The following is a 22,229-nucleotide window of genomic DNA, read 5'->3' as shown; positions in this document are numbered from 1 at the left end:
AAGAAAATTATAGCTAATATATATAAAGCTATTTCCTATTTTATAATTTCAGGACTTTTGCTTTTTGCTGTCTACCAGAGCTGGAGGATTAGGTATAAACTTGGCATCTGCTGACACGGTAGTTATATTTGATTCTGACTGGAATCCACAGAATGATCTGCAAGCGCAGGCTAGAGCTCATAGGATTGGACAGAAGAAACAGGTACGCACACTTGGCTTTTAGCTCCAAACCTGAAGGAGGGTTTCATATGGTAGCCATAAGCTGTCTGGGCCATTGCAGTTCTCATGTATTTTGAGAATAACTAATACTTGATAAAAATATCTTAAAATGTTAATAATGCTAATTTGCCTTTTATTTTTTTTTTTAAAAAAACTCCCTATATGGAGAGATTGCATAGCGGCCGTAGTATATGGATAGGTAGGGAGAAGAGTTGTGGACTTGTCCCACGTTCATTGGCATCATGTCATTCTAAAAAGTAACTGCTATACTTCAGGTGCGTCTGTTTTACTTAAAGTTAAATACTTTGTAGTTCTCCTTGGGTTTCTTTCTTGCAGAGGACTTCAAGTAGTAATCAGATATAACACTTTTCCTTGTGGCCATGCTTGTGCCTAATCACAGAAGTTTAAAGAGGAGAGGTCTAAGAATTTATTTTTTTTATTTTTTTAAATAGTTTATGTAGAGACTATGGTAATATGATTGACTGGTTTAATTTATGAAATACTAGTTAATAAGATTTAGAAGATTTGTAATCACGACTAACATTTCTCCCTGTTGTTGCTCAAGGAGTTTTTGTTAACTTCATCTGAATATTGTTTTCATGTGTAATTTGTGAGCACATAAATAAAGCCTTTTTTATAATATGCATAGGTTAATATTTATCGGCTAGTCACAAAAGGATCGGTAGAAGAAGATATTCTTGAAAGAGCCAAGAAAAAGATGGTGTTAGATCACTTAGTAATTCAGAGAATGGACACTACAGGGAAAACTGTACTACATACAGGCTCTACTCCTTCCAGGTATATTTGTTTATTCTTTCATATTAACTTATGCTTAAGTATACCTGACTATTTGAGTAAAAATACAAGTCATTTCACTTGGTTAATAACAGGCAAAAAATATGTGTTAAGGAGTTATGTAAGTAAAGACTGCAAAGTATATTGTCTTTGTACTTTTTTTTTTTTACAAATTAAATATAGCTTTTATTTAAGTCAAAAGGAAGTTTGATTGACTCATGGTTATAGTAATTTGAAAAAATTAACTAAGATAAAATGTTTATCTGAAACTTTCTGTATTTCAGCTCAACACCTTTTAATAAGGAAGAGTTATCCGCAATTTTGAAGTTCGGTGCTGAGGAACTTTTTAAAGAACCTGAACGGGAAGAAGAGGAGCCTCAGGTAAATGGAACAGTGCACCTACACTTGATGGACAGATAAACTAAAAATACATATGAATTATTTTGTTTTAAAGAGAAGCTTCTGTTTCAGGAAATGGATATAGATGAAATCCTGAAGAGGGCTGAAACTCGAGAAAATGAGCCAGGTCCACTAACTGTAGGAGATGAGTTGCTTTCACAGTTCAAGGTATTGCTCTGTTCCTCCCCTCTTCCCTTAATTATACATTCCTTCATAAATGCTACTTTTTCTTCTTCTTTTGTGCACCTATTCATATTTTCTTCATTCTTATGAAACAGGTACAACAATAAGTCAACTCTTTGGCATAGAATGTCTTTTCACCTATACAGGGTAATTACTGCCAGTGTAAACATTTAAAAATACATAATGCAATAAGAGAGAGATTTACAAATACGTTAGTCTTTGATTTAGTTATCAGAATACTAGGGAGGACTGTTTTTCATTTAACACTTTATCCTGTTAAGCACCTGTGGTACTTCTGAAAACAGAGAATGAAGTTTGGATTTCTTAGTTGATGACACTTAGAAACTCCTTTCAGCCCCCCTGTAAATATGAATGCCAGATATGCTTAACTGGATAACACTTAAAATATTAAGTGGATCCAAATTGTATGTAGTGGTTTTTGTTGTGGATCTTTTTGTTGTTGTTTAGGTTTGGTGTGTGTGGTGTGGTTTCACTTGTTTTTTTTTAAAGCAGGGCAGGACTTTTTTAGATCAGTAGAGTACTAAATCACTTTCCTGCTAATCATTCATTTGCAATATATTGTGATTTCTACAGTTTCTTAATGTTTGGTTAGTTCTACACTATTATAGTTTCATATTAACTTAGGCATTCAGTTAGACTTGCTTTCTGCTTTGAAGAAAATTAAACAACAATCACAGCTGTTGGGGAGGCGTTTCATAGTGTTTCTGCATGTGGTGGTGTCGTGATTTAGGCCACTCTGGCAACTAAACTCCATGCAGCCGCTTGCTCACCCTCCCCCACCCCCCGGGGATGAGGAAGGGAATTAAAGAAGGAAAAGAGACCCGTGGGTTGAAATAAGAACAATTTAATACTACTACTAATATATGAATATATACATATATGTACAATAATAAATATATACAAACGAGTGATGTACGGTGTAATTGCTCACCACCCCTTGGCCAAGGCCTGTCTCGTCCCAAACTAACGATCCCAAAACAGATAAGTCCCAATATCGCAATCCCGGATGAGCAAGAGGCCTGAAAATAGAGAGTGAGACAGAGAGAGCACTCTGGGAGTCCGAGAGTGAGAGTCCCGGAAGAGCAAAAGCCCTTCTTTCTGGCTGACCCTCATTTTTATACTGGGCATGACGCTGCATCATATGGAATACTAATTGGCCAGTTTGGCCCTCAATCCTAAATCTAAGCACAAATCATAAGGAGAGTCGTGGACCCTCTGTTCCGGCCATGCTCCTCCCTATCCTGTTGTGCTCCTGCACACTGGCAAGAACACGGCAGCTGAAAAGTCCTTGAGACCTCAGTGCCAACTACAAACATCAGTGCGCTGTCAGCGTTCTTCTCAGAGTGAGTCTCAGACTAAAACCAAAACACGGAGCTCTTCTAGCTGCTAAAAAGAAGAGCTAACTCTGTCCCAGCTGAAACCAGGACAGGTGGGTTGACCCTGGCTAAATGCCAGGGTCCCACCAAAGCCACTGTATCACTCCCCTCCTCAGCTGGACAGGGGAGAGAAAAAATATAATGAAAAGCTCGTGAGTCGAGGTAATGACAGGGAGAGATCATTCACCAATTACTGTCACAGGCAAAACAGACTTGACTTGGGGAAAAAAAATAATTTGATTTATTACCAATCAAATCAGAGTAGGATAATGAGAAATAAAACCAAATCTTAAAAACACCTTTCTCCCACCCCTCCCTTCTTCTTGGGCTTAACTTTACTCTCGATTTTCTCTACCTCTTCACCCCGAGCTGCACAGGGGGATGAGGAATGGAGGTTGCGGTCAGTTTGTCACACATTGTCTCTGCTGTTCCTTCTTCCTCAGGGGGAGGACTCCTCACACTCTTCCTCTGCTCCAGCATGGGGTCCCTTCCCACAGGAGACAGTTCTTCACGAACTTCTCCAATGTGAGTCCTTCCCATGGGCTACAGTTCTTCACGAACTGCTCCAGCATGGGTCCCTTCCACAGGGTGCAGTCCTCCAGGAACAGACTGCTCCAGCATGGGTCCCCCACAGGGTCACAAGTCCTGCCAGAAAACCTGCTCCTGCGTGGGCTCCTCTCTCTCCACGGGTCCACAGGTCTTGCCAGGAGCCTGCTCCGGTGCAGGCTTCCCATTGGGTCCCAGCCTCCTTCAGGTGCATCTACCTGCTCTGGCATGGGGTCCTCCACGGGCTACAGGTGGATATCTACTCCACCGTGGACCTCCATGGGCTGCAGGGGGACAGCCTGTGTCATCATGGTCTTCACCAGGGGCTGCAGGGGAATCTCTGCTCCGATGCCTGGAGCACCTCCTCCCGCTACTTCGCTCACCTTGGTGTCTGCAGGGCTGTTTATCTCACATATTCTCACTCCTTTCTCTGGCTGCAATTGCTATTGTGCAGTAACTTTTTCCTTTTCTTAAATATGTTATCCCAGAGGTGCTATCACAGTCGCTGATTGGCTCAACCTTGGCCAGCGGCAGGTCCATCCTGGAGCCGGCTGGCATTGGCTCTATCAGACTGTCGTGGGTTAGGCCGCTTCAGCAACTGAACCCACACAGCCAATCACTCCCCCTCCCACACCCCCAGGAATGAGGGAGAGAATTAAAGGAGAAACAGGAAACCTGTGGGTTGAGATAAGAACAATTTAATACAGATAAGTAATACACAGTGTAGATGCTCACCACCCCCTCTTATCCGCAGCCCGTCTCATCCCGAAGCTGCAATCCCAGACGAACGCGAGGCCCCGAAATAGAGAGGGGCAGAGAGAGAGAGAGATAGTACTCCGAGAGTGGGAGTACTGGGAGAGAGAGAGGGAAAAAAGGCAATAGAGCAAAAGCGCAGCAAGCGCAAAAGAGCAAAAGCGGTGAAAGAGCCAAAGCGCAAAAAAGCCCTTCTGTCCGGCTGCCCCTCACTTTTATACTGGGCATGACGCTGCATGATATGGAATACTGATTGGCCAGTTTGGCCTCAATCTTAAGTTCCACCACAAATCACAAGGGGAATCGTGGTCCCCTTGTCCCAGCTATGCTTCCCCCTTATCCCGCCGTGTTCCTGCACTCCGGCACACTGAAAAGTCCTTGGAATCTCACGTCCAACCACAAACATCAACTTCCTATCAACATTCTTCTCAGAGTGAGCCTCTGAGTAAAACCAAAACACGGAGCTCTTCTAGCTGCTAAAAAGAAGAGCTGACTCTGTCCCAGCTAAAACCAGGACAGTATCCACCCCTTATTCCATACCATGCACGTCATGCTCAAACCTTACATAGAATCATAGAATGGTTAGGGTTGGAAGGGACCTCAAAGATCATCTAGTTCCAACCCCCCTGCCATGGGCAGGGAAATCCTCCACTACACCAGCTTGCCCAAAGCCTCGTCCAACCTGGACTTGAACACCTCCAGGGATGGGGCATCCACAACTTCTCTGGGCAACCTGTTCCAGTACCTCAACACCCTCAATGTAAAGAATTTCTTTCTTATATCTAACCTAAATCTCCCCTCTTTCAGTTTAAATCCATTGCCCCTTGTCCTATCACTACACACCCTTGTAAAAAGTCCCTCTCCAGCTTTCCTGTAGGCCCCCTTTAGGTACTGGAAAGCTGCTAAAAGATCACCCCGGAGCCTTCTCTTCTCCAGGCTGAACAGCCCCAACTCTCTCAGCCTGTCTTCATAGCAGAGGTGCTCCAGCCCTCTGATCATCTTCGTGGCCCTCCTCTGGACTTGTTCCAGTAGCTCCATGTCCTTCTTGTGTTGGGGACTCCAGAGCTGAACACAGTATTCCAGGTGGGGTCTCACGAGAGCTGAGTAGAGGGGCAGAATCACTTCCCTCGACCTGCTGGCCACGCTCCTTTTGATAAAGCCCAGGATATTGGTATATTGGCGGGATATTGGCATGTATCAAGAATAGTGTGACCAGCAGGAACAGGGAAGTGATCCTGCCCCTGTACTCGGCACTGGTGAGGCCGCACCTGGAATATTGGGCCCAGTTTTGGGCCCCTCGCTTTAAGAGAGATATTGAGCTCCTGGAGCGAGTCCAAAGAAGGGCGACTAAACTGGTCAAGGGGCTGGAAAATAAAACTTATGGGGAGCGGCTGAAGGAGTTGGGGCTGTTTAGCCTGGAGAAGAGGAGGCTGAGGGGAGACCTGATTACAGCCTACAAATACTTGAGAAGGGATGGTGGGGAGGTGGGGGAAGGGCTCTTTACATTAGTGATGGGTGACAGAACAAGAGGAAATGGGTACAAGCTTAGTCAGGGGAGATTCAGGTTGGATGTTAGGAAGTATTTCTTCTCTGAAAGGGTTGTCAGCCACTGGAATAGGCTGCCCAGGGAGGTGGTTGAGTCCCCATCCCTGGATGTGTTTAAGAATAGGGTGGATGATCTACTTAGGGATATGGTTTAATGGGGATTAGGGACGGTTGGACTTGATGATCTCTGAGGTCTTTTCCAACCTAGAAATCTATGAATCTATGAATCTATGATACGGTTGCCTTTCTGGGCTGCCAGCGCACATTGCCGGCTCATGATGAGCTTCTCATCCACCAGCACTCCCAAGTCCTTTTCCTCAGGGCTGCTCTCAATCCATTCTCCGCCCAGCCTGTACTTGTGCTTGGGATTGCCCCAACCCACGTGCAGGACCTTGCACTTGGCCTTGTTGAACTTCATGAGGTTCTCACAGGCCCATCTCTCCAGCCTGTCAAGGTCCCTCTGGATGGCATCCCTTCCCTCCAGCGTGTCCACAACACCACACGACTTAGTGTCATCTGCAAACTTGCTGAGGGTGCACTCGATCCCACTGTCCATGTCTCCAACAAAGATGTTAAATAGCACTGGTCCCAGTACTGACCCCTGAGGAACACCACTCGTCACTGGCCTCCACGTGGACATTGAACCGTTGACCACAACTCTTTGAGAGCGACCATCCAGCCAATTCCTTGTCCACCGAGTGGTCCATCCATCAAAACCACGTCTTTCCATTTTAGAGATAAGGATGTTGTGTGGGACAGTGTCAAATGCTTTGGATAAGTCCAGGTAGACAATGTCAGTTGCTCTTCCCCTATCCATCAATGCTGTAACCTCATCATAGAAGGCCTCCAAATTAGTCAGGCAGGATTTGCCCTTAGTGAAGCCATGTTGGCTGTCACCAATCACCTCCTTATTTTCCATGTGCCTTAGCATAGTCGCCAGGAGGATCTGCTCCATGATCTTGCCAGGCACAGAGGTGAAACTGACTGGCCTGTAGTTCCCTGGGTCTTCTTTTTTCCCCTTTTTAAAGATGGGGGCTATGTTTCCCCTTTTCCAGTCATTGGGAACTTCACCAGATTGCCACGACTTCTGAAATATGATGGATAGTGGCTTAGCAACTTCATCTGCCAGTTCCCTCAGGACCCGCGGATGCACCTCATCTGGTCCCATGGACTTGTGCACCTTCAGGTTCTTTAGATGGTCTCGAACCTGATCTTCTCCCACAGTGGGCAGTTCTTCATTCTCCCAGTCCCTGCCTTTGCCTTCTGTGACTTGGGCTGTGCCGCTGGAGCTCTTGACAGTGAAGACTGAGGCAAAGAAGTCATTGAGAACCTCAGCTTTCTCCATATCCCGGGTAGCCAGGTCCCCCGTTTCCTTCCGGAGAGGGCCTACGTTTTCCCTAGATCTCTTTTTATCACTGAAATATCTATAGAAGCCTTTCTTGTTGCCCTTGATGTCCCTGGCCAGATTTAACTCTATCAGGGCTTTGGCTTTCCTAACCTGATCTCTGGTTACTCGGACAATTTCTCTGTATTCTTCCCAGGCTACCTGTCCTTGCTTCCACCCCCTATGGGCTTTCTTTTTGTGCCCGAGTTGGTCCAGGAGCTCCTTGTTCATCCATGCGGGCCTCCTGGTGTTCCTACCTGACTTTCTCTTTGTTGGGATGCACCGCTCCTGAGCTTGGAGGAGGTGATCCTTGAATATTAGCCAGCTTTCTTGGGCCCCTCTTCCCTCCAGGGCCTCATCTCATTGTACTCTAGTGAGGAGATCCTTGAAGAGGCCAAAGTCTGCTTTCCTGAAATCCAGGGTAGTGATCCTGCTATGCACCCTCCTTGCTTCTCTAAGTATCTTGTATTCTACCATTTCATGATCACTGCAGCCAAGGCTGTCCTTGAGTGTCACGTTCCCCACATATATACTATTCCCTTAGCCATGGGCCATCCCTCCAAAATGTGTCTTCATCTGTTGTAGCAGTCTCTCAAGGCAGGAAAGATGACAGGGAATTCGCTCAGTCGGTAGAACGGATGACATGTAGTCTTTGTTGCGTGTGGCGCCTGGAGCTCATAGTTGGTGTATCCGGCCGCCGTCTGCAGGTTGCAGATGTTGATCTCAAAGAAGTTGCTGGGTGTTTGGAATCAGTTCTGGTTCTGCCGAAGTTCATTCTTCATTAACCTGGATGATTCTTAATATAATGGCATTAGTACAATGTGACAACCATAGCAATGATGGTATGCAGGGACAGGGTTATTCAGCAATTAATATCACGCAATTCAATTCATTTTATTGTCTATTTTCACCCAACATCAAATCCCCTTGAGGTACACATCGGGCTTCCCCGTCCTTCTGCATCACCCACCAAGTGCACCCAGGTCCCTGAGCAAAAGCAATCCCACGAATGGGTTTACCTTTACCCGAGGCAGGAATAACCCAAACTGTCTTCCCGAGTATATTCCTCATGTGCACTACAGGGACTTTATCTCCTACAGTACGTAGAAGTTCTGATTGGGCAGGACCAGCTCGATTGGCAGATCCTCTAGTGTTGACTAACCAGGTGGCTTTTGCTAAATGCGTATCCCAATGTTTGAAGGTTCCACCACCCATTGCTTTCAGTGTGGTTTTTAGCAATCCGTTATATCGTTCAATCTTCCCAGAAGCTGGTGCATGATAGGGGATGTGATATACCCACTCGATGCCATGCTCTTTGGCCCAGGTGTCTATAAGATTGTTACGGAAATGAGTCCCGTTGTCTGACTCAATTCTTTCTGGGGTGCCATGCCGCCACAAGACTTGCTTTTCAAGGCCCAAGATAGTGTTCCGGGCGGTGGCATGGGGCACAGCATAGGTTTCCAGCCATCCAGTGGTCGCTTCCACCATTGTGAGCACGTAACGCTTGCCACTGCGAGTTTGTGGAAGTGTGACATAGTCAATTTGCCAAGCCTCTCCATACTGATATTTCAACCAACGCCCTCCATACCAAAGAGGTTTTAACCGCTTGGCTTGCTTGATTGCAGCACACGTTTCACATTCATGGATCACCTCTGCAATAGTGTCCATAGTTAGGTCCACCCCTCGATCACGAGCCCATTTGTATGTGGCATCCTTTCCTTGATGGCCTGAGGCATCATGGGCCCAACGAGCTAGAAATTTTTCACCTTTATGTTGCCAGTCCAGATCCACCTGAGCCACTTTAATCTTAGCAGCCTGATTCACCTGTTGATTGTTTTCATGTTCTTCTGTGGCCCGACTCTTGGGTACATGGGCATCTACATGTCGTACTTTTACAACCAGCTTCTCTACTCGAGCAGCAATGTCTTTCCACAATGGGGCAGCCCAGATGGGTTTACCTCTGTGCGGAGAAGGGATTTGGAGAAGTACTGAGATGACTCAATATGAGTTAGCTGCAGGAAGTCTCGTTTATTGCGCAGTTCTTATTGCTTATATAGACAGTATTTGCCAATAATCCTGAGACCACACCTTTTCTACACCATTATTGGATGATACATATGCTTGTCATGTTTAACAGCCTATTTTAAACAGACACCCGCCTAGCGAAGCTCTGCTCTAAGCAAACACTACCCCCTTATCATACAGCATAGTTTTCTTATCCTTAACTTCAAGGGCATTCTGCCCTTGAGGCCTAACTTTCGAGCTCCAGTCCTTATTTACACAGGGTTCTCTTTGTGCAGTCTCTTCTGCACTCCAACACCTCTGTGCTGCCAGCTGCTCTGCTTCCATTGCCGTAGCCATCCCCACAGGGCGTTTGCTACCATTCAAGAGTCGGTATAGAGATAGAGCATTGGCCACTTTTCTCGTTCAGCGATGTCTAAAGCCAGTTGGATGGCTTTCACCTCTGCAAACTGACTTGATTCGCCTTCTCCTTCGGTAGCTTCTGCGACCCGTCGAGTAGGACTCCATACAGCAGCTTTCCATTTTCGATGTTTTCCTACAAGGTGACAGGATCCGTCAGTAAACAGAGCGTATTTCTTCTCATTGTCTGATAGTTCATTATAAGGTGGAGCCTCCTCAGCACGTGTCACCTCCTCCTCCTCTGGTGACATTCCAAAGTCTTTACCTTCAGCCCAGTTAGTGATCACTTCCAAAATTCCTGGGCGATTGAGGTTTCCTATCCGAGCTCTTTGTGTGATCAGTGCAATCCACTTGCTCCATGTAGCATCAGTTGCGTGGTGTGTAGACGGGACGCTCCCTTTGAACATCCAGCTGAGTACTGGCAATTGGGGTGCCAGGAGCAACTGTGCTTCCGTACCAATCACTTCAGAAGCAGCTTGGACTCCTTCATATGCTGCTAGTATCTCTTTTTCAGTTGGAGTATAGTTGGCTTCGGATCCTTTGTATCCTCGACTCCAAAATCCAAGAGGTCGACCTCGCGTCTCCCCTGGTGCTTTTTGCCAGAGACTCCAGGTAGGACCATTCTCCCCGGCTGCAGTGTAGAGCACGTTTTTGACATCTTGTCCTGTCCGGACTGGTCCCAGGGCTACTGCAGTGTGGAGGAGTTCCTCTCCAAGACTGGCCATAATATTCTCTCGGGTATGGACAATCCCTGTTTGGGCCCCAGAGCACAAGGTTACCAACTAGATTACCTTTGTCCTTCAAGTTAACTCAATGGCCTTAAAAGGAAATGCAGATTGATTGCCTGCCAAGATGCACGCCTCCTGGATGCCTCTCCAATGACCGAACCGCAATGAGGAGACTAAAGGGATGAGCTTATTACCTGTGGTCTGCTAGCGCTGCCCTATCACTATAACCCACGAGAGTGTGTTTACGCTAAGCAAGCCAATTGTAGAATGTAGTCGTGTCACGCCACATTCCGCTATATAACCTGTGTGTTGTTTGTAATAAACGAGCATGATTTTCTAACCATATTGGTGTACGGTCATGACTCGGGTCCGTCCACAGTAGGGATCCTGCTACACTGCATGAACTATTTCTTGTTTAATTTGTTCAAAGGCTTGTTTTTGCTCTGGGCCCCATTCAAAATTATTCTTCTTTCGGGTTATTTGATAGAGGGGTTTTACGATCTGGCTGTAGTCGGGAATATGCATTCTTCAGAAACCCACAATGTCTAAGAAAGCTTGTGCTTCTTTTTTGTTGGTTGGTGGGGACATAGCTGTTATTTTATTAATCACGTTCATCGGAATCTGACGATGCCCATCTTGCCATTTTATTCCCAAAAACTGAATCCTGGGCAGGTCCCTTGACTTTACTCTGTTTTATGGCAAAGCCTGCTTTCAGAAGGATTTGGATTATCTTTTCACCTTTCTCAAAAACTTCTTCTGCTGTGTTGCCCCATACGATGATGTCATCAATGTATTGCAAATGTTCTGGGGCATCACCCTGTTCCAGTGTGGTCTGGATCAGTCCATGGCAAATAGTGGGGCTGTGTTTCCACCCCTGGGGCAGTCGATTCCAGGTATACTGGATGCCCCTCCAAGTGAAAGCAAACTGTGGCCTGCATTCCGGTGCCAAAGGAATTGAGAAAAACGCATTAGCGATATCAATTGTAGCGTACCACCTGGCTGCCTTTGACTCCAGTTCATACTGAAGTTCCAGCATATCTGGCACAGCAGCACTCAACGGTGGTGTAACTTCATTCAAGCCACGATGGTCTACTGTCAGCCTCCACTCGCTATTGGAATTATGTACAGGCCATATAGGGCTGTTAAAAGGGGAGCAGGTCTTTGTGATGACTCCTTGACTCTCCAGTTGACGAATCAACTTATGGATCAGAATTAGAGAGTCTTGATTGGTACGATATTGCCGTTGGTGCACTGTTGTAGTAGCAATTGGCACCTGTTGTTCTTTGACCCTGAGTAATCCCACAGCAGAAGGGTCCGTCGAGAGACCAGGCAAAGTAGACAGCTGCCTGCCTTCTTCTGTCTCTACTGCAGCTATGCCAAAAGCCCACCGATACCCTATTGGGTCCTTGTAATACCCTCTCTTAAGATAATCTATGCCAAGGATGCACGGTGCTTCTGGGCCAGTTACAATAGGGTGTTTTTGCCACTGCTCTCCAGTTAGGCTCACTTCAACCTCTAACACAGTCAGTTGTTGAGATCCCCCTGTCACTCCAGAAATACAGATGGATTCTGCCCCTCTAAAGTTCGACGGTATCAAGGTGCATTGGGCACCAGTGTCCACTAGAGCCTTATACTTTCTGGGGTATGATGTGCCAGGCCACCGAATCCACACAGTCCAGTAAACTCGATTGTCCCTTTCCTCCACCTGGCTGGAGGCAGGGCCCCTCTAATGCCTGTTATCATATTCATCAGAGGAATCAGCAGGATTAGAGTCAGGGTGGCTAGGAGGATCAGCCCTCCCATTTTGACTAGTGGACTGCTCACTGTAGACTGGGGCAACAGCTGTCCTGGAGGAATTGGAAAATTCTAGTTCTGTTGGTTCTTCCTCCCAACTGGCATACCCTGGCCTCTAAAGCGGAGGTGGGTTTTCCATCCCACCTTCTCATGTCTTCTCCATGATCACGGAGGTAGAACCACAGCTCACCCCGTGATCTGTACCGTCTCTCTTGTCTCTCTCGAGGAGGGTAACGTCTGGTTCTAATAGCTGAAATTCTAGAACGTTCAGGTGGTGAGAAATCTACTTTTTCTCTTAATTCTCGGACCTCCTCAGACAGCTTTTCCAAAGCTGCAACACAGGTTCATATAGAAGTATTATCATCATATCGTCGGAGGTAGGTGACCAGATTACCTACAGATAGTGGTGCTTCATCGTCCCCGAAGTCCATTATTGCCAATGAGGTGGAATATGCTGCTGGCGCACTCGGTAGAATCTTCTGCCACATTGGTCGTGTGCACCGGACGTCATCTGGATCTTTGCATCTTGGTCTGCTTCTCGAGTCAAAATAAATCAACTCTCGCCCAGCCAGTTCTCTCAGATACTGAATAGCTTTTTCTATGTTGGTCCACTTGCTTACATTACATGGCACCTCGTCCTTGTAGGGATACCTTTCCTTTATAGCTGCCAGGAGCCGTCTCCAGAGGCTGAGAACTTGTGTCTGCCTTCCAATTGCTTTATCAATGCCTCCATCCATAGCAAGGGCTCCCAGCTGCCTGGCTTCCTTACCATCTAACTCCAGACTATTGGCTCCCATGTCCCAGCATCTGAGCAACCAAGAGACAATGGGCTCACCTCTAAGATGGCCATAATCTTTTCGAATATCTTGCAGCTCGCTCATTTTTAGAGATCGGATGGTTATCGTCTCATCTATGACGTTGTCACTTCTCCTCCATTGAGATTTTCTCTGGGGTGAAACAGAACGCTCCTGCTTCATTTCTTGTGATGGCCCTGGTTGCTCTTCATCATCATCATCCTCTCCTCTGCGTTCTGACTTTCGCACACATTTCCTCGGTTGCTCTTCCTCCAATCGTTGTGATGGCCCTGATTGCTCTTCCTCATTTGGTTGTTGTGATGGCCCTGATTGCTCTTCTTCATCTTCTAACTTTTGTATACATTTTCTTTTCCTTACGGGGGCAACTGATACCGTTGTAGTCTGAGTAGCTATAGTGCTTGTCATGGGAGTCGAGATGGCAAGCACAATAACCCGAGAAATAAATTGATATACACCCCTAAATGGCCGATTGACTTTGAATATATAGATAATTAAACATATATTCAGGAGACCTTGCAGGACAATCAAACCCGTTAAATTATTCCAATGATGTTCAGCATTATCAAAATCAACGTAAGCTTTTGTGAATGAAAAGTCACCGGTATAATTGGCGATGATATCCGCCAGGTGACGCTCAAAATTAATAAACGAGCTCCACATCACCATCCCCCTCTGCACCGCCGAATACAAAGACTGAGCCGGTCCCAGCACCGATGATCTTATCAGTGTTACACCATACAGTATAGCAAAACCCTTAATTACCGATAACATACTTTTCATACCGGTCCAACACCCAGAGCCAGAAAACCACATAAACATTCCACCTAATATCATATAAGGCAGATAAGGCAGTAAATTATAGATTTCTGGTAACATATACGAAAGCATTAGAAACAACATTCCGGCTAGCAACATCCAGGAAAAAAACAATGTCCGATCACAGCAATTTACTTTCCTTATCTCAACCCCTTCGGGCCCCACGTTGGGCGCCAATTAAGACTGTCGTGGGTTAGGCCGCTCCAGCAACCGAACCCACACAGCCGGTCACTCACCCTCCCCCACCCCCAGGAATGAGGGAGAGAATTAAAGGAGAAACGGGAAACCCGTGGGTTGAGATAAGAACAATTTAATACAGATAAGTACTACACAGTGTAGATGCTCACCACCCCCTCTTATCCGCAGCCCGTCTTGTCCTGAAGCTGCAATCCCGGACGAACGCGAGGCCCCGAAATAGAGAGGGGCAGAGAGAGAGAGATAGTACTCCCAGAGTGGGAGTACTCGAAGAGAGAGAGGAAAAAAAAGCAATAGAGCAAAAGCGCAGCAAGCGCAAAAGAGCAAAAGCGGCGAAAGAGCCAAAGCGCAAAAGCCCTTCTGTCCGGCTGACCCTCACTTTTATACTGGGCATGACGCTGCATGATATGGAATACTGATTGGCCAGTTTGGCCTCAATCTTAAGTTCCACCACAAATCACAAGGGGAATCGTGTCCCCCTTGTCCCGGCTATGCTCCCCCCTTATCCCGCCATGCTTCTGCACTCCAGCACACTGAAAAGTCCTTGGAGTCTCACGTCCAACCACAAACATCAGCTTGCTATCAGCATTCTTCTCATAGTGAGCCTCTGAGTAAAACCAAAACACGGAGCTCTTCTAGCTGCTAAAAAGAAGAGCTAACTCTGTCCCAGCTGAAACCAGGACACAGACATAGGGGAAGCTTCTAGCAGCTTCTCACAGAAGCCACCCCTCTAGCCCCCCTGCTACCAAAATCTTGCCACACATTATATTACTCAACTTGTAAAAGAAGAAGAAGATTTTCATCTTTATATTCAGCCATGTTGCATGGAGTGTGTGCGTTTCATATATGAAAATACTTTCATTAGAGACAGTGCTTCATTAAGCATTTTATATGTGTACATTTTGTGTACATATAAATAGAATATGTCATTCTGAACTAAGTTTTCCTAAAATATTAATTACTGACTCTTTGTTTGAATAAAATCATGTATTGATTTGGTGAAAATACTTGTGTTTCAATACCTAAGGTGGCTAACTTTTCCAATATGGATGAAGATGACATTGAGTTGGAACCAGAACAAAATTTAAGAAACTGGGAAGAAATCATTCCAGAAGTCCAGCGGCGACGAATAGAAGAGGAGGAAAGACAAAAAGAACTTGAAGAAATATATATGCTCCCAAGGATGAGAAACTGTGCAAAACAGGTATCTCTGGATTTTGACCAACTAACTTTGATTTTTTTGTTGTTGTTGTTTGTTTTTTCATTGCTGTTGTTTGTACTTGTACTTTTGGTTGGGTGGTTTTCACGTGTGGCACCCCCCCAATTTTTAACAGACTAGATAACGTGTTAATAAAATGCTTTAGTCACTTAGCTTTGAACTACTTAATCTGAAATTCCAGATCAGCTTTAATGGAAATGAAGGGAAACGCAGTAGGAGCAGAAGATATTCTGGATCTGATAGTGACTCAGTCTCAGAAAGAAAACGACCAAAAAAACGTGGACGACCACGAACTCTTCCTCGAGAAAATATTAAAGGATTTAGTGATGCAGAGATTAGGCGGTAAGATGTGGGGGGACGTGCATGTTTAAAGGGACAAAACATTTTTTTTAATCATTTTAGAGTTTGCAAATATGGAAAACAGTCTATTTTTCCTTAATTTAGTTGAAAATTTTTATTCTAGGCATTTAAGGCTTTACTCTGTGTAGTTTGGGGTGCTGACATAAGGAAGGTCTGAAAAATATTCTCAATTGTTTTACAGTCTTTTAATATGTATTTTTCTTTCTGCATCCCCTGATTTCTAAAACCATTTTCTAAAATGGGTGAGCTTTTTTTTTAACCCCACAAACAAAATATTCTACTTCCCATTATTTACCCTAAAAACTATAGTTGAAGAAACGATATGCACATTTTTGTGGAAATAGCTACAAAAGGTTCAGTGAGTTTTGTTCTGGTTTAAATTTCTTGCCGTTGCAATTGAATTAATGTTATGTGGTGCCTTTTAAAACTAAAAAAAAAAAAAATACAAAATGCATTTTGAGAGCAGCCCTGAGGAAAAGGACTTGGGAGTGATGGTGGATGAGAAGCTCAACATGAGCCGGCAATGTGCGCTGGCAGCCCAGAAAGCCAACCGTGTCCTGGGCTGTATCAAAAGCAGCGTGGGCAGCAGGGCGAGGGAGGGGATTCTGCCCCTCTGCTCTGCTCTCCTGAGACCCCACCTGGAATACTGTGTTCAGCTCTGGAGTCCCCAACACAAGAAGGACATGGAGCTGCTGGAACGAGTCCAGAGGAGGGCCACGAAGATGATCAGAGGGCTGGAGCACCTCTGCTATGAAGACAGGCTGAGAGAGCTGGGGCTGTTCAGCCTGGAGAAGAGGAGGCTCCGGGGTGATCTTATAGCAGCTTTCCAGTACCTAAAGGGGGCCTACAGGAAAGCTGGAGAGGGACTTTTTACAAGGGTGTGTAGTGATAGGACAAGGGGCAATGGATTTAAACTGAAAGAGGGCAGATTTAGGTTAGATATAAGAAAGAAATTTTTCACTCAGAGGGTGGTGAGGCAGTGGAAAAGTTTGCCCAGAGAAATTGTGGATGCCCCATCCCTGGAAGTGTTCAAGGCCAGGTTGGACGAGACTTTGGGCAACCTGGTGTAGTGGAGGGTTTCCCTGCCCATGGCAGGGGGGTTGGAACTAGATGATCTTTAAGGTCCCTTCCAACCCTAACCATTCTATGATTCTATGATTCTAAGTTGTGGCTTAACCTCAGTAGGCAGCTAAGCACCACACAGCTACTCGCTCAATCTCCCCTAGAGGGATTGGGGAGAGAATCAGAAGGGTAAAAGTGAGAAAACTCATGGGTTGAGATAAAGACAGTTTAATAGGGAAAGCAAAAGCTGCATGTGCAAGCAAAGCAATACAAGGAATTCATTCACTACTTCCCATTAGCAGGCAGGTGTTTACCCATTTCCCAGAAACCAGGGCTCCATCATGTGTAACAGTTACTTGGGAAGATAGATGCCATAACATCGAATGTCCCCTCTCCCTCCTCCTTACCCGCAGTTTTTAATGCTGAGCATGATGACATATGGTCTGGAATACTCCTTTGGTCAGTTGGGGTCAGCTGTCCCAGCTGTGTCCCCTCCCAACTTCTTGTGCACCCCCAGCCTACTCACTGGTGAGGTGGTGTGAGAAGCAGAAAAGGCCTTGATGCTGTGTAAGCACTGCTCAGCAATAGCTAAAACATCCCTGTTTTATCAACACTGTTTTGGTCACACACCCGAAATGTACTAGCAGGTATGGTGCTCTGAAGAAAATTAATTTTATCTCAGTGAAAACCAGTACATAAGTGAATCTGTACAGCTGGTCCCATCAATATTTGGTGTTAAAAACACTTCTTTGGTAGAAGGAGGAGAAATTGTTTTGCTTTGATTGGTTTGTGAAATGCTACTTTGCTTCTGTAATTTAAGTATTTATGTTTCTTTAAAATACTGTAAAACTTATAAAATATTTTTGATTATATAAATAACCTTAAAGAGCCTTGTTTCCTTTTCATTTCATCTAACATATAATGGATTGCTACTTTTTTCATGGATATTCTTGTGCTTGCATTCCTTTATCTTTCATGTTATGTTTTCCTAAGTCTTAAAATCACCTTAAAATCACAGCTAGTTCCTCTTTATTATGAGAGGCCTAACATCATGTCTGAATTCTCTATTTACTTTAAATCCACATTTGATTTTATGATTAGACACATCACATTGATGAATCCTTCATCTTGTGAAACTAATTAGTAAAGTAATTTTTGAAATAAATTGTATCTTCTATTCGTTTATTTACATCAGTTATTAAACCAAATAGAACTCTGGCTTTAAATGTGGATTATCTTGATATACTATGCTGTCCTAGTCTCTCTAGTTTTTATTTTCATTGCATCGTCTACATAGCCTTGTACTAAGACTTTACAAATACATTTTTAAAACCAGTGTAGTTAAGTATATGGTTTTAACCGCAAAATTATTTTCTGTTACTAGGTTTATCAAGAGTTACAAGAAATTTGGTGGCCCACTTGAAAGGTAAACTTATTTGATTATATTTGTATAGCAACTTGGAACCTTGTTTTCATTAAAATTAGAATACACCAAGAAGCCTTAGGTTGAAGAGAAAATAGTGTGCCTAATTTTTTGCCTTGACTATGACATGAATTTAAATTAATTTTTTTTCCTTTATTCATATACAGTATGTATGTAGACAGCCATTATGACCAATCTTTCAATTTTGCAAGACTGTTTTTCTTTAATACTTTACCTACTATCTTGTTTAATCTGCATTAGTGACAATCGTTCAGTTTTCTTGTTTGATAGAGTGGATAAAGCCATAGGCTTTCAACAGACTAACTGCCAGTTTTGCATTTTTCTCATTGTCGGTTCTTATTTTAAGCTTTCTGTATTACTCTGTATTTTGAGAATTATTTCCCACCTTCATTTTCTTTAATAGTCTATATGATCTTATTATATATAATAGTTCCTTTTCTATTGAAAAGAATATGTAGTAACGTAACTCAAAACTGTATAGTTAGGGTCCTTTATAGTTCCTGTTATATTGCTTGTGAAACACAAACACTATGTGAACAGTCTATGTGAAACACCCTTTTTCATAGTTTCTGTATTCTTTTATATAGCTGCTTTTAACTGCATGGATCAAAATTGTACACAGCATAGCAAGTGTGAGTGAATAATAACTCACATGATCACTTCTCTAGTTTCAAGATCTGAAGGAGTCATTCATAATACTAAAGTTTTAGAGCTGTAAAAACATATTTGTTTTCTTACAGGTTAGATGCTATAGCTAGAGATGCTGAGCTAGTTGATAAATCTGAGACGGACCTTAGACGTCTGGGAGAACTTGTACATAATGGATGCATTAAGGCTTTAAAGGACAATTCCTTTGGACAAGAAAGAGCAGGTAAAGTGTGTCTGGGGGGTGGGGGAGAGGAATAAAAAGCATCAAGAGATCTGAATAATTCTTGCACTCATTAGGGGAAAATGTTAACAAAATGTTAGCATGCTAGGTGATTTAGAAAAAAGGATTATAGTAAGACTTTTTGTGTTTGGGTTTTTCCCCCTTTCCCTGAGTGAGTTGCCGCAGTAGAATGCAGTGTATTTTTGCTTTACCGTGAAATTAAAAATTAATCTGTTATTATTATCTGGAAGACCTTGAGATTCTGGAGTTTAATTAAAGTGCTTGGTTAAGAAAAAGCCACTTGCTATAATTGAATGTCTGCTGCTATAGCATCAAACTTTCTTTTTCTTTATGTTTGTCTATAAGATACACATAAAGGCTAAATATTTTAATAATTTGGTCCTTTATTTTAAGGAGGTAGACTTGGGAAAGTTAAAGGCCCAACATTCCGAATATCAGGAGTGCAGGTGAACGCAAAGCTAGTCATCTCTCATGAAGAAGAGTTGGCACCATTGCATAAATCCATTCCTTCAGATCCAGAAGAAAGGAAAAGGTATTTTTTTTCTTTTCCTAAAGGAAGCCATAATGTAGAAAGTTATTCAAGGCTTTTATGCATATATTTAATCAATCCAGACTCTAAGCACACTGGGACACCAGTGTCGCTCCATTCCCTCTAAGAACTGGCAGCAGCAATCTGTTCCACATCCTTTCTTCATTCTTTCTTCCCTCTACTTAGAAGCCAGTATTTACTTTGACTTCTGAACTGTATTCATTGGGGACTGGATTCAGTTACTCTTAATTATTCCAGACTAGAAATTAGGCTTGTTGAGGAGCTGCTTTGTGTCACCTCTGCCTGAGAGAAAGCAATATTTGTCAAAGTGGAGCAGATGGTAATTGTTGGTAGTTGTTTAGTCCTCTCAACTTTTTAGCTTGCTACCTTGTGTATCATAGTCCATAGACTATCTGCTTATTCAGTTAGCAGTTACACTTGAGTAATATTTTAAGCTTATCTTCATGATTAGCCAGTTCTGACTTAATCCATGGCCACAGATAGATGTCTGTTGTTCTTTATATCTTAATCTTGATGCGCTTTAAAACATGTTTTGGTACTGATTTCCATAAATATTTTATAGAAATTGTAAGAAAACCTGATAGATATCTGGATTACTTATCTAAATATACCAGGATCTTAGTGATGTGTGGCATGTTCTCTTCTCCCTTGCTAAGTTTGAGAAGATTGCTTATTTATGTTTCTAATTTATTTCTACTAGATATGTCATCCCATGCCACACCAAGGCAGCTCATTTTGATATAGATTGGAGTAAGGAAGATGATTCCAATCTGTTAATAGGTATCTATGAATATGGCTATGGCAGCTGGGAAATGATAAAAATGGATCCTGATCTCAGTTTGACACAGAAGGTATGTAATCTACAAAATTTCATCAAGGAATTTTTTTGTTTAGGTAATAATGCTAATAAGAACTGAAAGAGCTTATTTTATGATAACTGAAATTGCACAGAAGTTAGGTCAGTTTTACTCCTTTGTATCCTTCTGATAAATTACTAGATTTCAAGATTTTGTGTATTCAGTTGAAGTATACCTTCTTAGAGTCTATTATGTTTCTGTATTTCTATGTATTTGTGTGCTGGGTTTGCGTGGTGGGGTTTTGGTAGCAGGGGAGGGGCTGCGAGAAGCTTCCCTGGCTCCAAAACTGGTCGGACCGGTCTCTGGCCAGGTCAGACCTCCCTCCCCTCTGGCCGGGGCTGAGCCTCTGTGAATGCCATATTTAAGAAGGTGACAAAGGAACCTGAACCAGGCAGGATTTGCAGTAAAGAGAGGGGGGAGGCAGAGGACTAGTCCCCCTGGCCTCCTGGGCAGGCAGCTGCCCACACTGGGCCGCTGCCACTCGACTGGAGATGGCCATGGTGGCGTGGCTTGGAGAGCTCCGAAGCACCCCGCTCCTGGGATGCCCACTGGGCAGAGTTCATCCTGCCGAGACTGCTGAGGTTTGTTGGGCCTGGCATGGCTGCAGCAGAGAGAGAACTGAGATCTGAGAGAAACGGCTACATAGACACCAGGTCAGTGAAGATGGAGCGGGAGGAGGTGTACCGGAGCTGAGATTCCCCTGCAGCCTGTGGCGAGGTGGCAGGCAGTCCCCCTGCAGCCCATGAGAGACACAGTGGAGCAGAGATCCACCTGCAGCCCATGGAGAACCCCACGCTGGAGCAGAGATGCCTGTGCCTCAGGGAGGTCATAGAGGACTGTCTCCATGGGAAGGATTCCCTACACTACTGGAGACTGATGATGAAGCAGAGATGCATATGAAGTCAGTGGGATACCCCACAGCAGAGCAGGTGGCAGCTCCCTGAGAAGCCGTGACTCTGTGGGAAATGCCCGCACTGGAGCAATCTGATGGGTAAGGATTGCATCCTGCAGGAAGGACTCACATTGCAGAAGTTTGTGGACTATTTTCCCCATGAGGAGAGGCCCCATGGAGCAGGGGAAGAGCATAAGGAGACCTCCTGAGGAGGAAGGAGCGGCAGAAATGATGTGTGATGGACTGACCTGCAACCTCCCCATTCCCCGTCCTTCTGCACCACTGAGGGAGGAGGTAGAGCTGGGAAGAAGGGAGGGGTGAAGGAAGGTGTTTTTAAGATCTGGCTTTGTTTCTCATTATCCTCTCTGAATGCGACTGGTAACAAATTAAATGAATTTGTCCCCAAGCTGAGTCCGTTTTGCCTGGGGCCACGGTTGGTGGGTGATCCCTCCCTGTTCTTATCTCAATCCTCAGGCCTTTTGTTACATTTTTCTCCTCTTCATCCCACCGAGGGGGGGGAGTGAGTGAGCAACCTCGTGGAGGCTTAGCTGCCGGCTGGGCTAAACCAGGACAATTTGGATCTCTGTCACTTGAATTCTTTCTCTTCCATCTTTTGCTTCCCTAATTTAAATGCTCTAGTTGTGTTAATTTTATTCTTGATCTTTTGGAGGGAACATTGTTTTGGGGTTTTGGTTTGATTTTCCTGTCCCTGATTTCTTTGCCTGAAACTGTCTTTCATTCGCAACATGAGAATAGCTATACTCATCAGATTAGTAGTGCAACGACTGCTTAGAAGTAGTGAGAAACATTTAGGGAAAGACTGGAGTGAAGCAAACTGAATGACATTGCCAACAACCTGTAGCTTTGGGATTTGAGGAGTCAGGGTTGTATACAAATCTGTTTAATGATATCCTGCCCCTGCCTTCCATTAATTTGCTTGTTTTATGAAACCACTCATTCATATTT

General features: G+C 44.2%; 1 protein-coding gene across 1 annotated transcript in view; it reads left to right on the top strand.

Moving 5' to 3' along the window:
• The window catches only part of LOC147526054 (ATP-dependent chromatin remodeler CHD1-like), a 65,202-nt gene that overhangs the window by 28,449 nt on the left and 14,524 nt on the right, over positions 1 to 22,229 (top strand). Inside the window, exons 13-22 of the mRNA XM_086630573.1 lie at positions 53 to 202; positions 869 to 1,017; positions 1,299 to 1,395; positions 1,486 to 1,581; positions 15,018 to 15,194; positions 15,391 to 15,551; positions 18,016 to 18,057; positions 18,816 to 18,946; positions 19,358 to 19,496; positions 20,215 to 20,365. Coding sequence (XP_086486699.1) covers positions 53 to 202; positions 869 to 1,017; positions 1,299 to 1,395; positions 1,486 to 1,581; positions 15,018 to 15,194; positions 15,391 to 15,551; positions 18,016 to 18,057; positions 18,816 to 18,946; positions 19,358 to 19,496; positions 20,215 to 20,365 — 1,293 coding nt within the window. The remainder of the gene's footprint in view (positions 1 to 52; positions 203 to 868; positions 1,018 to 1,298; positions 1,396 to 1,485; positions 1,582 to 15,017; positions 15,195 to 15,390; positions 15,552 to 18,015; positions 18,058 to 18,815; positions 18,947 to 19,357; positions 19,497 to 20,214; positions 20,366 to 22,229) is intronic.

Source organism: Tauraco erythrolophus, unplaced genomic scaffold, assembly GCF_009769465.1.
Source record: "Tauraco erythrolophus isolate bTauEry1 unplaced genomic scaffold, bTauEry1.pri scaffold_37_arrow_ctg1, whole genome shotgun sequence".
In the NCBI taxonomy this organism is placed as follows: domain Eukaryota; kingdom Metazoa; phylum Chordata; class Aves; order Musophagiformes; family Musophagidae; genus Tauraco; species Tauraco erythrolophus.
Note: the sequence above shows the minus strand (reverse complement) of the source record. Positions and strands in the feature narration are given on the sequence as shown.